This window comes from Nomascus leucogenys, chromosome 13, assembly GCF_006542625.1.
Source record: "Nomascus leucogenys isolate Asia chromosome 13, Asia_NLE_v1, whole genome shotgun sequence".
Lineage (NCBI taxonomy): Eukaryota > Metazoa > Chordata > Mammalia > Primates > Hylobatidae > Nomascus > Nomascus leucogenys.
This window is the reverse complement of record NC_044393.1, coordinates 30,702,281-30,719,021: the sequence shown is the minus strand read 5'-3', so window position 1 is coordinate 30,719,021 and position 16,741 is coordinate 30,702,281. Positions and strand designations below refer to the sequence as shown.

The 16,741-nt window shown below is 46.4% G+C and overlaps 1 protein-coding gene across 2 annotated transcripts; it reads left to right on the top strand.

Annotated features, from left to right (window-relative positions):
* Window positions 1–6,194: 6,194 nt before the first annotated feature.
* BPIFA3 (BPI fold containing family A member 3) lies at window positions 6,195–16,574 on the top strand. Of its 2 annotated transcripts, XM_003273530.3 has the most exons (7): window positions 6,195–6,461; window positions 12,585–12,735; window positions 13,129–13,236; window positions 13,873–14,022; window positions 15,180–15,264; window positions 15,701–15,764; window positions 16,306–16,574. In XM_003273530.3, the coding sequence occupies exons 1-7, from the start codon at window positions 6,338–6,340 to the stop codon at window positions 16,383–16,385; spliced, it is 762 nt and encodes a 253-aa protein (XP_003273578.2). In that variant the 5' UTR covers window positions 6,195–6,337; the 3' UTR covers window positions 16,386–16,574. The 2 variants fall into 2 exon arrangements, with proteins under 2 accessions (XP_003273578.2, XP_003273577.2); XM_003273529.4 differs by lacking the exon at window positions 13,129–13,236 and having other exon boundaries at window positions 16,306–16,519.
* Window positions 16,575–16,741: the final 167 nt, after the last annotated feature.

The following is a 16,741-nucleotide window of genomic DNA, read 5'->3' as shown; positions in this document are numbered from 1 at the left end:
AGTATTATTCTAATTTAATTCTCATGATAAACCTAGGAAGTAACTGTTGTTTTCTCTTGAACAGGTGAGAAAACTGAGGCTCAAAGAGGTGCAGTGATGTGTGCAAGCTGCACCTCTAATAATGAGAGAGTCAGAACTGAAACCTATGTCTGCCTTAGAATGAAAGTTTGGGTCCTCAGTGGGCCTGTGGGCATACTGTTTGTGTCCATATTCATGTTCCTGACCCCGTCCCCACCACTCTCCCCTTGTCTCACTTGCTCCGGTCACACTGGCTTTCTTGTGCTGCCTCCCCAGCTTGTTCCAACCTCAGGGCTGAACACTGGACTGGATTTTTATCTGTCCTGTTCACTGCTTGGCACATGGAGGGGCTCAGTGAAACCTACCAACTCCCTGATAAATGCTCGCTCCTGGGAGCTGCCACAATAGCATGGAGAATGTCGCCCTCAGAGTCACACAATCCCTCTCCCAAAGACAGTTCCCCAATTCCCAGAGGATCCAGGTGAAGAAATTTAGTGCTGCAGCTATCTCCAGTAACCATGAGAATTTAGGATCAGCTAAAGCAAAATGAGCAAATATTGGGTGACACATGTTTGAGAAAATTAATAAAAGGGGGATTGGGAAATGGAAGAAGACAGAAAGCAAGTTTGGTCCCTTTGAGAAAGGCAGCAGGAAGCAGAAGAGAAGCCAAGTTGCTTGAAGAATAAAATTAATGATCAAGCAAGTTGAATGTGCATTTTTAAAAGAAGGACCCATGCCCGTTTCCTCTTCCTACTGGCTGACATTTAAGGGCAGGTGAGGCTGTGCCTAGCTGGTTATCCTTAATGACCTGCCTTCCTCCTTTCCTCCTGAGAACACTCCTGCTAGGTAAGCCTCGGGGCTTGACAGGTTGGTTCCTGCCCCCTTGTGGTCCAGAGTGTTCATGGTTATGGCGAGACCTGCAGTCTTCAGTCCATCTGGTGGATCAACTCTCTGAAAATGTTGGTATTTGCCATGTGTGTCCCACAGAATCTTAGTGGCCTCTGTAGTATATAAGAGGAAATGCAGCTGGACAGAACAGGCTTGCAGACCCCTGCAGGGGAAGGTCAAGGGCTGTAAGTGAATTTATCCAGAAACAAGGTAGAGCCTATTAGAGCCAGGTGGCCCAAGTTCAAATCCTAGCTCCACATTTACCAGCTGTGTATCCTTAGACAAGTGACTCCAGAGTCAGGGCTCAACATCTATCTGCCATTATTATTCTTCCTGCCTCTCCTTGCAATGCTTGTGGCTGGGGGAATGGGGGCTGAGGATCATGTTGGGCAGCAGAATGGGGTGTGGGATGAAGCAGTTGGTGGGGAATGAGCAACAGCTCCTCTGAGCTCCCTCCTGCAGGCCAGGCTACCTGGCTCCCATCCGAGCCCCACCCCTCCCCAGCTGGGTGGATTTGGGGATTTTACTTAACATTTCTGTGCCTCTGCAAAAGGAGGCCAATAATAACAGTACGTACTACAAAGGGTTGTGTTGAGAATTCAATAAGTCATTACAGGTAAAGCACTTAGCTTGCCCCGGAGCTCAGTCAGCACTCAATAACTGTTAGCTAGTATCACTGTTATTATTTCAGCTAAGTGATCTTCACACACTGTGTGCATCAGAATTGTCCAGAAGCTTATTCCCAGGATCCCCCTCAGAGAGCCTGACTCAATTCATCAGAGGTGACCTAAGAATCTGCATTTTTACAAGTCCCGTCTCTCCCTCCAAAATTCAGTGATGCTCCCCTGGAAATTCCAGCTTTTCCATTTTCCCTTTGCCCTCTCCAGGCCGCCCTCAGAACCCAGACAAGGTCAACTCTTCCTTTGTCAAACCCAATATGCCATTCAGAAACGGTCCCCACTCTCTCTTCCCCTGCCATTTTAAGGAAATTTGCCTTTGGATTAAAGTTCCAGCCCCTAGTTCTGTGTAGTTGTTAAGCATATTTATGTTAAACAATATACACACACAAGCATATATACATATATATATATGTAAAGAATGGAACGAATGAATGATTAGATGAATAATGAATTCCATTCCTTAGAAGAGTAACTCTCAAAGTATGGACTGAATCCCCTGCATCATCTCCCTAGGGTGTTCATTCCAAAGGCAGCTCCCAGCACCTCCCCCCAGCCCCTACTAAATCAGATTCAGGAACCTGCATTTAATGCTTCTGCCTCCTCTGCTGTTCCCTGGAGTTTGGGGACCTCTGCCTTTTGCTAGGGACCTGGAATTTCCTTAGAGCCCCAAGGAGGGGAAGTGGCCACCCCAACTGGCCATTGGAGATCACAGGTGTGCATAAGCCTGCTTGGCCCAGAGTTCTGCCAAGGGAGGTTCCTGCCTCCTTGTCCCACTGGACAGCCTCTTCCTGCAGCCAGGGATGTGAGACAGGCCCTCTCCCTGGGCACGTGGGTACAGACTTCTCACCCCATAGACAGCCACTACTGTCTTCCTTTCTTCCTCCAACCTGCCGAGCCCTTTCCCACCAGAGGGCCTTTGCCCTCATGGTTCCCTCTGCCTGGCTCCCCTTCCCCATTTTTATACTAAAGCCTGGCTCCATCTCCTCCTCTCCTCCTGGGCTCTGCTCCAATGTCACCTGAGACCTTCCCTAACCCTGGTCTAATGTGGCCTCCTTGCTATTTCCAATCTCACACTAAGCTTTTTCCCCATAATACAATTTATGGTTATTTGGTTTCTTGTTTATTTCACCTTGTTTTGATTCCCTCACCAGATGATAAGCTGCTGGGGAATAGGGTGACTGTTATTCCCTGGAGTCAAGCACAGTGCTTGGCACACAGTTGGCCCACAGTTGGCCCACAGTAAATAATGATTGGGTGGATGGATAAATGAATTTTTTTCAAAGTCAAACTCCTTGAAAGCCAATTTCCCAGGAGAGCAAGGGTTTTACCATTGAACCCATGGGCATGCCTTAAGAGGTCCATGGCAATCCTGGTACTATGTGCAACATTTTTTAGCTTGGTGCATTTTTTTTCCTAAAAGACAAACCAAAGCTTCCAGTGCATTTTCAAGATGTCCCCCAAGAAAGTAAAGAAGCTTGTTTTAAGGAAAGCTATTTGGAATAGTGAAGGAGGCTGCTAATGTGTGAGGCTCAGTGGTGTTCCACAGCTCCAGTGTCTAAGGAAAACAGTGTCTGAGGCAGTTCTGGGGAAGGCAAGAGAGCCCGCTGGGATGCCAGCTCAGCCTCTTCCTGGCTGGGAGCTTAGGCAGCCGCTGGGTTTCTCTGGGTCCCCGTCTCCTCACCTTTGTGGCATGAGGATGGAATGGGATAGACCATAGAGTGGGCTTCACACAGGGAAGGGTCCCAACAGAGAAACGCCAGCCCCACCAGCCTCCAGGTAGCTGCTCACTAAGGAGCAGTCCTCAATCCACCACCATCCTCCCTGAGAGCACCAGCGTGGGGTGCCCAGCCAACCCAGGCTTTTTCCCTTGAATGTCAGCTGAAGAAACTCCACCTCCTCGGGGAGGTCTTTTCCCTGACATCCCTTTTCCCCCATTGGCCAGGTATCCCCTCCCTGTGCCCTCCCACGGTACCTCCCACCTCCTTCACTGCTGGGCCATACTTCCTAATCCTATGCTCAGTTGCAGGGATAATTGAAGACTGTGTGTCTCCCCACTGGTATGTGAGCTCCATGAGGACAAGGACCCTGCCTGACCACTCTCTGTGGGATCCCCAGAGCCCACGGCTCCTGGTACTCAGTGTTCAACGATTTTAGTGGTTTTATTCATTGAATGAATGACAGCAAAGCCCACCATCTGAACAGCCATGTGCAAGCTCACTCCAGGACCTTCACACCCTCACTGCCATCTCAGCCTCTCTATCATTCCTGCCTGTCTTCTGGAGTTGCATTTTATTCATGAAAGTACTTGATAGAGGTGGCTCCTGCATTCATTGCGCGAGTCCCAGAAGCCATCTCAGGACTCTCATGCTCCATGTCACTGACTCCATCAGCTTCCTTGGTTTACAGGTGAGGAAGGCTCAGAGGGGTAAGGACAAGGAGGAGGATCATCATAATAACATGGTTTTGGAGGACTGGCCCAAGCATGATTCACTTTAATCCTCACTATAGCTCTGAGGTCTGCACTGTGATCCTTTTACAGACCTGGGAGCTGAGTCTGCCAAGAGACAGAGTCAGGAGTTGAACCCCGGTCTGTGTGACCCCAGAGCACATGCTCTGGACTGCATGTGAACCTACACCCAGTTGGCTTCAAATCCAGTCCCCAGCCCCTGAGCAGGGCCCTCTCATCCCTCCAGATCTGCTCTCTTTTGTCATGCATCAAGCTCTGAAAATCTATACCCTCCACGCTGTCCTTTCATTAGGCTCTGTGGCCTTGAGAATCACAGCCTGTGATAAGGTAGGACCAGCAGCCCCCACCCCATGTTAAGATGTCCAAAGAGCCAAGGACAACAGATTTGTTCCTCCTGACAATGCCCACTCTTCTCTGTTTTCTTGACAATAAATAACACAATTCCAACCACTTACATAAAACCAGGAAGGCTAGAAAAATACATTTTGAAGTAAGTGATATTCTACAAACATTCCCAGGGGGAGCATGAACTCTGAGAAAGGACCTCAAACAGGGAAAGCCAACACCCTGAACCAAGGCTTTCTCAGTACAATCTCTTACAAAACCAGAGTGAATTGCCCAAGAATAGCCCCAAGACTTCTGTGAAATTTGCAAAGGATATTCCCATCCCTCATCCACATAGGACCCTCTACATCCCCCGTAGTATGGGGAAACAACACAGGGACAGTGACAAATGCCTTTGTATCAGAGCTCACAGCAATGGCATGGTGGGGCCCAGACCCTGGATACTTGTGCTGCTGCAGTGGAGTGGGCAAGAGAGAGCTGCAGGCAGTGCGGTCCAACAGAATGCAGGGACCCTCCTGGGCCTGGGAGGTGTTGTGTGGAATGTGGCTTTTGCTCTGTGTGCAGTAGGAAATGCTGGAGGGTTTTGAGCAGAGGAGTGGTTTGGTCTACCTTACATCTTTTTTTTTTTTTTTTTTTTTTTTTTTTGAGTTGGAGTCTTGCTCTGTTGCCAGGCTAGAGTGCAATGTAGTGTGATCTCAGCTGACTGCAACCTCCGCCTCCCGGGTTCAAGCAATTCTCCTGCCTCAGCCTCCCGAATAGCTGGGACTACAGGCGTATACCACCACGACCAGCTAATTTTTGAATTTTTAGTAGAGATGGAGTTTCACCATGTTGGCCAGGCTGGTCTTGAACTCCTGACCTCATGATATGCCCGCTTCGGCCTCCCAAAGTGCTGGGATTACAGTCATGAGCCACCGCGCCCAGCCTACCTTACATCTTAAAATGACTGTTGAGTCTGCTGTGTGGAAGAGATTGTAGGTGAGCACAGTTAAAAGCTGGGAAACCAGCCGGGACCCACTGGCAATAATTCAGACCAAGTTGATGGTGGCTGAGGAGTAGTTGTTAGATGTGGTCATGTTCTGGAAGTGTCAGCAGGATCTCCTGACAGATAGGTTGTGGGAGATGGGAAAAGGGGAGGAAAAGGCAGCTCCACGGGCTGGGACTGGAACAACAAGGTGGACTTGGCACCATTTCCTGAGAGTGAGGACAGGGGACTTGAACTGAATTCTCTCTGAATCCCAACCCCAGAGCTCCAAGGTCAACCAATGCTTTGGCTTCAAGACTCTGTAAATCTTATCCAAAAAGATAAGATCCATCCATCCAGTTATTCATTCATTTGTAGCATTAACAAACATTCACCAGTACTTACCATGTGGCAAACATGGGAGGCACTGTAGACATGAGGATTAATTAGACTCATACCTTGCCCTCAAGAAACTCATAATTCAGAGGAGATTCCCGGATCAACCATCTCCACTCATCAATTCAGTCATTTCGTCGCTCAACAAACATTCATTAGCACTCAATTTCTGACAAACAAGTATCGTGGTAGGGATTGAAGTGGTTGGTCTTGCCCTTAAGAAAGTCCTAGCCCAATTGGAGAGCCTGGGGTTAGCCATCCTCATTCAAATGTATTCATTCATTGGTTCACTAAAGAGTCACCAACATCCAGCCTGTGCCAGGGTCTGGGAGAGGACTCCTGTTGGATGACCCAATAATAGACTCTGGTGAGTGTCTCCAAGCAACAAGGCCTCCCTCTGGAGCCCTGGCCTCCCCCGAGGGTTCCACCTGTTGCTCTCCCCACAGCATGCTGGGGGCTAATTCTGATGTCATCTTTCTGCAGAAAACCACTAGCCCATCCCTCTAGACTGCCACCCTCAAAGCCATCTGCCCAGGCTCCATCTGACACTCTTGACATCTGCAGTTCCCAGACCCTACGATGTGTCCACTCTGGAGGCTCCTCATCCTCTTCGGGTTGCTGGCCTTGCCCTTGGCACCATACAAGCAGCCTTGGCCTGGCCTGGCCCAAATCCACAGAGACAACAAATCCACCCTGGCAAGAAGTAAGCTAAGCCCCGGGCTCTGCCTGCTGCCCACGGGGTAGGGGAGGTGGGAAGGTGCCATCTGGGCTCCACCGCTAACCTGCTGGGTGACTTCAGGTTAGTCACTTACTCTCTTCTCTTTTTCTTAGACCTCAAGTACAGAAAATTGAGGTTGTGTTTATCATATGCCAATTTCTAGCACATCCTCATTGGCACAAATCACTGCAAGGTCCCCCTTTTGTTTTATTTTCTTATTTTCCCCCTTTATGCCTTATTCTCACCCCATATCCCTACTGCCTTGGCAGGCATTGCAGTGTGTTTAATGGATGTATTTAAATATGCCTGTGTCCTTGTATGTACAGTACTTTAATTTACATAAATTGTATTGTACTTTAATTTACATAAATTGTATCGTGTTGGGTTTCACTCAACACTATGCTGTTGACATCTATGTTGCTTCAGCTGGTGCAGAAAGAGCCGTAAGAGTCATCCACCTCAGTTTATTTGTCTGTTCCCCTCTGGATGGACAGGCAGGTTGTCTCTAACTCTCTACGATTATAAACTACACTGAGATGAACCTCCTTGCAAGTGTCCCTGTTACAGCCTGTGGGAGAATTTCTCTGGGATATACCCAGAAGGAGAGTGGCTGGGTCCTGAGGTAGAGGTAAACTCAATTTAATCAAAACTGCCAGAATCGTCTCTAGAATGGCTGTGTGGTCTACACGTGCTCCAGTAAGAAATGAGCATACCCGTCTCCCCATGTTCCCCAGCACTGCCGAGTACTGAGCTGTATCGGTCAGCTAGCGCTGTCCTCACAAGATACCACAGACTGGGAATTAAACAACACACATTCATTTTCTCACAGTTCTGGAGGCTGGAAGTCCAAGATCAAGATGCAAATAGGGTTGGTTTCTGGTGAGGCGTGTCTTGCTGGCTTGCAGATGGACACCTTCTCGATGTCTCCATATAGCCTTTTCTCTGTGCATGCAGAGAAAGAGATCTCTTCTGTTTCTTCTTATAAGGACACCAGTCCCATCAGTTTAGGGCCACACCCTAATGACCTCGTTTAACCTTAATTAGCTCTTTAAAGGCCCTATCTCCAAAGACAGTCTCACTGGGGGAGGACAGGACACAATTTGATCTATGACACTATTTTTCTACTTTTTTTTTTTTTTTGCCAGTTTGATGTGTAGTTGAGTGATAACTACTTGTTTTAGCTTGACTTTATCTCGTTGAGTGGGAAGTTTGAGCATCTTATACTTTTGTTGACCATTTTGACTTTTTTTCTTGGAGACAGAGTCTCACTCTGTCACCCAGGCTGCAGTGCAGTGGCATGATCTTGGCTCACTGCCACGTCCACCTCCCAGGTTCAAGCTATTCTCCTGCCTCAGCCTCCTGAGTAGCTGAGATTACAGGTGCATGCCACCATCCACCATGCCAGGCTAATTTTTGTATATTTAGTGGCAATGGGGTTTCATCATGTTGGCCAGGTGGTCTCAAACCCCTGACCTCAAGTGATCTTCCCACCTTGGCCTCCCAAAGTGCTGGCATTACAGGCATAAGCCACTGTGCCCGGCCCGATTTTGACTTATTTGAATTCCCTGTTCTTACCTTTTATCCATTTTTAAATTTGCTTTTCTAGGTTTTTTTAATACTCTTTGATTTGAAGAGACATTACTTAAATTCTTGACATTAGCCCTTTGTCAGATTTCTGCATTGTGAATATTTCTCCCAAACTGTCATCTGTTAACTTTGTAGGTCCTTCACTGAACAGGAATATTTTCAAATTCATCAATATTTTGTTTTATAGTTTGTGTTTGGAGAGTCTTAAGACCTTGCTCCTACCTCAGATGTATTCTACTTTGTTTTTTTCTAATAGATTTAAAGTTTTACCTTTCACATTTAAGATTTTAACCCATCTCTGGAGGCTATGTTTATGTATGCCTGTGTACGTAAGGCAGAGATTCAGCTTTGCTTCTCTCCGTATGACTCAGTTTCCCCAGCTCATCTACTAAATGATCAAATTCCCAAAAATGAGGATTCACTGCTGAACTCCCTATGCTGTATCTGTACACCTGTTTTACACCAATAACATAATATTGTAAATACAACATTTTTGTAAAATGCTGTTTTATCTGACAGACCTATATTCTTCCAAATGAATTTTAGAGTGTGTTGAGTTCCTTTAAAAAATTCATCTGGCCGAGCATGGTGGCTCCCTAGCACTTTATGAGGCTGAGGTGGGAGATCGCTTGAGCCTAGGAATTCAAGACCAGCCTGGGCAACATATCAAGATCCTGTCTCTACAAAAATAAAATTAGAAAATTAGCCAGGCATGGTGGCACACGCCTGTAGTCCCAGCTACTTGGTAGGCAGAGGTGGGAGGATCACTTGTGCCCAGGAGTTTGAGACTGTAATGAGTTATAATTGAGCCACTGCACTCCAGCCTGGGCAACAAAGACCCTGACTCTTAAAAAAAAAAAAAAATCGGGCCAGGCGCACTGGCTCACGCCTGTAATCCCAGCACTTTGGGAGGCCGAGGCAGGCAAATCACGAGGTCAGGAGATCGAGACCATCCTGGCTAACACGGTAAAATCCCGTCTCTACTAAAAATACAAAAAATTAGCCGGGCATGGTGGTGAGGGCCTGTAGTCCCAGATGCTCGGAGAGGCTGAGGCAAGAGAATGGCGTGAATCCGGGAGGCGGAGCTTGCAGTGAGTGGAGATCATGCCAATGCACTCCAGCCTGGGCGACAGAGTGAGACTCTGTCTAAAAAAAAAAAATCTGGAAATTTGATTGGAGTCAAAATGAATACGTTAATTTGAAGAGAGTTGATATTTTAGACTTCCCAATCATAAACTTAGTGTATGTTTCCATTTATTCAGATTTTACTATATATCCCATAATATAATTTTAAAGTCCTATCAATGTATTGAGCATGATTTATTAATGTGATTCCTAGAGAATTTATAGTTTTCATTGCCATAGTAAATGCTACCTAATCTTCTATTATATTTTCTAGTTGGAATTGCAGGTACAGATGGAAGGAAAGCTGTTGATTTCTTCTGATGTTCAAAAGCCTTGCTGACCTCTTATAGTTTTATTGTTTTATTTATTCTTGGGTTTTTCTATCTAGAGGATTATATTGTCTGTAAGTAGTAATAGCTTTATCTTTTCTCTTCTAAGCCTTACACTTCCTGTGCCTTTTTCTTATCTTGCATTGTAGCCAGAGCCTTCTACAGGAATGGAAATGAATCCAGAATTCCCCTCCAAGTATATTTTCTGTAGGTTTTTGGAATATAGTGTTTATCACATTAAGCTTGTTCCTTATGCCCCTAGCTTTATGAATTTTTCTTACTCATAAGTCAGTATTGACCTTTAACAAATGTTTCTCTGCATCTAAAAGTTAATCACTTTTTTCCTCCAACCTACTAAATGATAAATTGTATTAATAGATTTTTCTGCTATTGAACCTTCCTAACACTTCTAAAATGAACGTTTCTATGATGTACTATTAGATTTTTTTTTTTTCGATGGAGTCTTGCTCTGTCACCCAGGCTGGAGTACAGTGGCGGGATCTCAGCTCACTGAAACCTCCACCTCCCAGCCTGGGTTCAAATGATTCTCCTGCCTCAGCCTCCCAAGTAGCTGGGATTACAGATGCCCCCACTACCATGCCCTACTGATTTATGTATTTTTAGTAGAAACAGGGTTTCACCACATTGGCCAGGCTGGTCTCAAACTCCGGACCTCAGGTGATCCGCCCGCCTTGGCCTCCCAAAATGTTGGGATTACAAGCATGAGCCACTGTGCCTGGCCAAGATTTCATTAGCTAATAATTTGTTTAGGATCTTAGCAAACTTTTCGTACATAAAACTAATATGTAACTTTCTTTTCTTGGTACTGTCCTTGAGGCTAGGAAGGTTATACTAACCCCAGAGAATGAATTTAACATCTTTCTGTTTTTCTATTTTCTTTCACAGTTATCTCTTTATAAAGTTTGATAAAACTGCGTAAAATCTTCTAGGTCAGAAGCTCTTGGAGAACGAGCTCTTCAATCACCGTTTTTATTTGTTAAGAAATTCTTAATTTCTTTGGTTATGGATGTTTTCTATTTTTCCTCATCAAAACTTGGCATTTTGTGGTTTGTCCTAAATGTATCCTTTTCATTTAGGTTATTGAATATATTGGTGTATAATTCTGAACCCAGGTAACCTCATTTATACAATAAATGCGGTTAGAATGTTAGTTCATGAAACTGCTTTTCAAACTTAAATACTGGAAAGTATGTGAAAAGTGCTTTGACTGTGCATATGTTTATTGCTATGACCAGTAGCAGCTTCTCTGCAGTAACCCAGAGTTCTCAGCGTAGGGCCTGATCTCAGGTAGGGTCAAGGCAGTGAAATTATATTATCAGTTAGAGTACTTAGCTGCAGGCAACAGAAAACCCAACTCAACCTGGCTTACACAACAAAAAAAGTTGTCATTTTACATAACTGAAAGTCAGAGGTAGGACAAGCTCCAGGTTTGGCTCAGTCATGAGTTCAAAGCTTACCTCCAGACTAGATTTTGTCTATTTCTCAGCTCTGCTATCATCATGGTTTTATCCTCATGCTGGTTCCCAGTGTGGTAGGAAAATGGTGACCCATGGCCATTGGCACTATAGGCTGTCTTGCTTCTTTCAGATAGGAGAAAGAGAAAGGAATTTTCCCCTCAAACACGAAACATGAGCTCTCTTGTTTGGTCTGATAGAGCCAACCGGGTCATGTGCCAACTTTGAACCCAAAAGAGTCAGTGAGGGTGAGGCACACCTGAGGTTCAGATAATAAACAGCCTCATCTAGACCAGGAATTTAAGGGAGTACTTGAATCAAATCAGGGTTCAGATGAGGAGGATAGAATGAATAAATGGGTAAATGGATGGATAGATGGACAGATGGATGGATGGATGGATGGATGGATGGATGGATGGATGGATGGTTGGTTGGATGGATGAATGGATGGATGGATGAGTGGATGGATGGATGAGTGGATGGATGGATGGGTAGATGAATATTAGACTGGCAGCCACTGGTGTCTGCTCCTCACAAATTCCCAAGCACCACTATACTATAATGAACCAAGAACTACTAAGAGTTCTGGGCATACCTATAGGTTCACTCTATCCTTGAAACTATTTGTTTAACACATATCTCTCCTAGTAGACATAAAACGGGTTTGTACCCTCAGTGCCCAGCTTGAGGCCTGACACCCAGTAGATGCTCATTAAATATTTGTTGGATGAATGAGTGAATGGTCTTAATATTCCTCACAAGAACCCTGTGAGGTACTGCCCCTGTTATATAGATGAAGTAGCCAAGACCCAGGGAGATGATAGAGCCAGGATTTGAATCAAGATCTGCTACTCCAGACACATTCTTGCTTGTAAGTGACAGAAACAAACATTGCTGAAACAAACAACTCCAAGGTGCTGTCTTGGAGGAGGGGGATGGGGTATGACAAAGGTTTCTGCTGCTCTGCAGTAACTCAGAGTTCTCAGTGTGGAACCTGATCTCAGGACAGGTCAAACCAGTGAAATAATGTGCCCTGAGGTACACTCTGAGGTTCATCAGATCTGGGTCCTCATCCCAGGCAGAAGGATCTAGAGACAAAATAGGCAGGACTGAAGCATCTTCATAGCTTTAAAAATTCCTTCCTTTGGGAGATTTATTCTTTTCTGGTGGAAGTTCCACTGGGTCCTGCAATTTATTCTAGACATGGTGTGGATCAATTTACATCTATTCTCTCCACGCTTACCCATCTAATTTTCTCTTCAACCAACATTGACTCTGATCTACATCCCATATGTTAGCTCTGTGCTCCAGACTGAAATACAGTGTTGGGTGAACTTTCAACCAGAATACCCCCCTTTGAGCAGCTGTTGCCTGCCAGACCCTCTGCAAGTGTTTTTCTTTATTTCTCACATCAATCTTGCAAAGCATAATTTCATAGATGAAGAAGGTAGATCTCCATGGGGAGGTGGTGACATGCACCACTCACTAAGCAATCAGAGCTTGCACCAGCCTGCAACCCAGGTCTCCGAATCCCAAGCACCCCACCTTTTCCATGACACTGTGCAAAGTCAGTGGTCCTTGTGCATTTCCAGTTATTGCTCAGGGCCTCATACAGCACAATGCAGAAAGCCGAATCCAGAACATCCACTTTGGGGACAGACTGAATGCCTCAGCACAAGTGGCCCCAGGGATGGTGGACTGGCTAATCAGCGGCAGGAAACACCAGCAGCAGCAAGAGAGCAGGTGAGACCCTGAGTTCCATCCGTGGCCCTGGAACTCTTTATAGAGCTCTAGATCAAAGGGTAGAGCTAGATGGCGGGCTGGGGAGGTGCAAGGCCTGTGAAGAGGGAAGGTAGGAAGATTGAAAGAAGAGAAGGTGGAAGGCCCACACAAGGAAGAGTGGGGGCCCAGCTGCACAAATCAAAACTGTGTGGCACTGTTAGGGCCACTCTGGGGCAGCTTGCAGTCCAGGGCTCCCGCACCTGACTCTTGCCCTCAGAGCATCTGTAAAAGAATCACACTCCAAATCCCATTGCCAGGCCCTTTTTGTAGTCGGACGGCCTTGTTTCTCAGCAGGAAGCTTTACCTGTTCTGAAGTCCCTCACCCTTGTGGGCCTCTGCTCTTTCCTTGTGCAGCATCAACATCACCAACATTCAGCTGGACTATGGTGGAATCCAGATGTCATTCCATAAGGAGTGGTTCTCGGCAAACATCTCACTTGAATTTGACCTTGAATTGAGACAGTGAGTCATACAGAAGCAGCATCTGAGAGTTGCTGGCCCTCCTCGCAGGGAACCTGGGAAATTCAGATCTTTCTGATCCCAACCTAAATTCAAATCCTGGCTTCCAAAGCCACTTGCTGTGTGACCTTGGGCAAGTCACCTCACCTCTCTGAGCCTTGGTTTCTTCACCTGAAATATGGATGACAATCATTAGTCCGTGGAAGGAAGTCATTTGCTCATTCAAACCTATGAGAGTTCACAACAACTGGGCTTGATTAAAGAGAGAAAGGGAGAACTGCTGTAATCATCTCATCGCCCCTGCTCACCATTCTCCTGTTCAAACTATCCTTTGACATCCACTGCCCCCAAGAAAGGGAGGATGCAGCTAAATGGGAAAGATTTTTGAAACAGGGATTAACTCTCAACGTTTGAATTACCAAAGGCTTATTTAAGGGGTTTTCGAAGTCACTCTGGCTACAGCTGTTTTCTGTTTAATCACTGACTTCAGGATTTAACTGGGCCTAGTTTGTTGAAAGGACTCAGAGTGCCAGGGGAAGCCCTGACGGTGGATAGTGCCCGTCTTTGCCAATACGGAGATTTCTACTCTTTCTCTGCCTCCTCCCCTTGCCCTTCCTCCTCTTCCTCTCTCATCTGCAGGTCCTTCGATAACAACATCATAAAGATGTGTGCACACATGAGCATCGTTGTGGAGTTCTGGCTGGAGAAAGACGAGTTTGGCCAGAGGGATCTGGTGATAGGCAAATGCAATGCAGAGCCCAGCAGTGTCCATGTGGCCGTCCTCACCAAGTAAGACCCCAGCTGCCCCTCGCCAGAGCTGGGCCTCCTTCCTGATGAGCCCCAGCTGCAGCATCACTTCCTGACCATCTCCTAAATTAGTCCAAAGCAGATCTCACCCTTCCCCCAGGATCTGCTCCTCCTCCCATGTTCCCATCCATGATGACCCTACCACCCTCCCAGAAGCCAGACTCTTCTCCTTCCTCACTCCTCAGGCCCATCATCACCAGTTCCCATCAATGACTTGCTAGTAGCCCTCAGCTTCTCTCTTTTATCTCCATCTCCTACTCCACTACCTGGAGCGCTACAGGAACCTCGCCTGGCTTTCCCTGGCCCAGATCTCCCCTCCTACACTCCATTCCCCATCCTGCAGCAGAAATAACTTTCTAACACAGAAATCTGGCCATGCCCAAGCCCCTGCTCCAAAGCCTCCAGTGGTTCCCAGTGCCCTCTGGATAAAGAGCAACTCCCAAATTTCACTCAAGGTCCTGCTTGTCCTCTCCCTTGCCAACTTTTCAGTCCTTTGTCCTCCACCACACACCGTACATTTTCACACCACTGTGCCTTTGCACATGCTGATCTTCTTGCCTGGAATGCCCTTCCCATCTTCTCTGAAGCTCCTCCTTATCCCTCATTCATTCATATATTTCCCAAAAACCTACTGTATGCCAGCACCCCACCTGATGCTAGGGATACAGTGGTGAACAAGACACAAAATACAGCTTTAATAAAGCTCCATAGACTGGCAGACCAAGTCTTTCAATTTCAACTGACTGTAAGTCCCTTGAAGGCAAGACTTGTGCCTGATTTATCTCTGTAATTCCGGAATGCTGAAAGCAATGAAGACCTCAGTGGATGTCTGTTCATTTATTCACCAGATATTCATTGAGTACCTAGATTGTACCAGACATTCATGGGAGGACAGTGTAAGGGAAAGACTCTGGAATCTGGGCTCTATTGCCATGTTTCTAATATAACCAGCCCTTATTAGCTGTGTGACCTTGGGCAAGTTCTGAGCTACCCCTTTGATGATCGCTGGCAATGATACTTCTGGCATGGGGCTGAGTGAGGATTAAAAGACTGTGGAAGGTATACTCAACACATCCCTCCTGGCTTTAATATTGCCTGGATTGCTCTATTCTGTTCTGTAACTCTACCTTTCTTTCTAGGGCTATCCCACCAAAGATGAATCAGTTTCTCTACAACCTCAAAGAGAACCTGCAAAAAGTTCTCCCACACCTGGTAGAAAGTCAGGTAAGTTTAGAAAAAACTTTGCATCTTGAGCATCCTTGAGTCCGAGGGTTAAGGCATATCCACTGGCAATTTAGCAAAGGATTTCAAACATTGGGTTTCAGAGCTTGAAAAATCTCAATTTAAAATTTCAGTTTGGCCATGAGTTTTGCCACCCTATCCTTGAGCAAGAGACTTTGCCTCCCTGAGCCTCAGTGTTCCCACCTGTAGCATGGGAACCACCATAGTCCCTATCTTATATGATGAGGATTTGTGGAGACAAAGCGTGGAAGTGTTGTGCGTGACACTGAGCAGGTAGTTGGTGCCCACTACAAGGGAGCTGCTCTGGCCACGATTCCTACTGGAAAAATCCCATGGAGTTGAATTTTCCTGCCACAGGCATTTCAGTTTTCCTTTTCCAGCCCCTGGCCTGATCCTTCTCTCTGTGCTGATGGTCCAGGTATGTCCTCTGATTGGTGAAATCCTCGGGCAGCTGGATGTGAAACTGTTGAAAAGCCTCATAGGTGAGTGTCTGGTCCATCCAGTGAGGACTCCTTAGGACTGGCAAGTGGCTGAAAGAGGTACCCCCGGCCCTGGAGCCCCCAGGGAGGCCTGCTAAGGGGCGTCTGCATGTGCTGTGAGAACACTTTAGAGGTGACCATATTATGATGACCACACTGTCCCCTAAGAGAGCTGAGACAGCAGAACGTGCCCCTACCAATCAGGCTGTGCCCTGCTAAGTCATTGAAGTCATCAGGTTACCAGAGATTCTAGCTTCTTCCAAGATCTCCACCCAATCCAGTAGGGAGCACTGGCCCCACCAAAAACCTGAGACCATCTCTACTCCAGTTAGAGATAAACAGTTACAGTCCCTGCCCATATAGAGCTCATAGACTAGTGAAGTGAAGACACAAAGAAGCAAATAATTCAGCATCATTTGGGGAGGGTTTTCACATAAACGCTCCTGGCACCTGCCTTTGGTCACCATGGATGGATGAGGGTTTCCCTTCAGTGTGGGAGTTGGGAGGTGGGCATGCTGGTGACAGACACTACCTCTTCTTACAGAACAGGAGGCTGCTCATGAATCAACCCACCATGAATCCAGCCATCCCTCTGCATGCCAGGCTGGAGAGTCCCCCAGCTGATTACTGCTGATCAGAAGGAAAGTCCACATCTTGGGACCTTAAGTCTCCCTTAGAGTGGGGCTTCTGCTACCCTAAAAACTTTACCCCAGGCCCTGTGGACATCCCATCCTCTCCCACAATAAACTCTAGCTCTGAAGGGTGCACAGGTCCCTCCCGCCTGGGCCCTGGGGTTTAGGTCTAGAAGTCAGACCTGATGTGTCAGTATCCTCCTGAGAACCAATATACCTATGGTTGCTTATCAGCCCAGAAATACCGCAGGACAAAAAAAAAAAAAAAATGCAAGGAGGGGCCTGTTGAGATTTCTCATTCTCTCATTCTTTCATTCCATATTTACTGGGCACCTAATATGTGTCAAG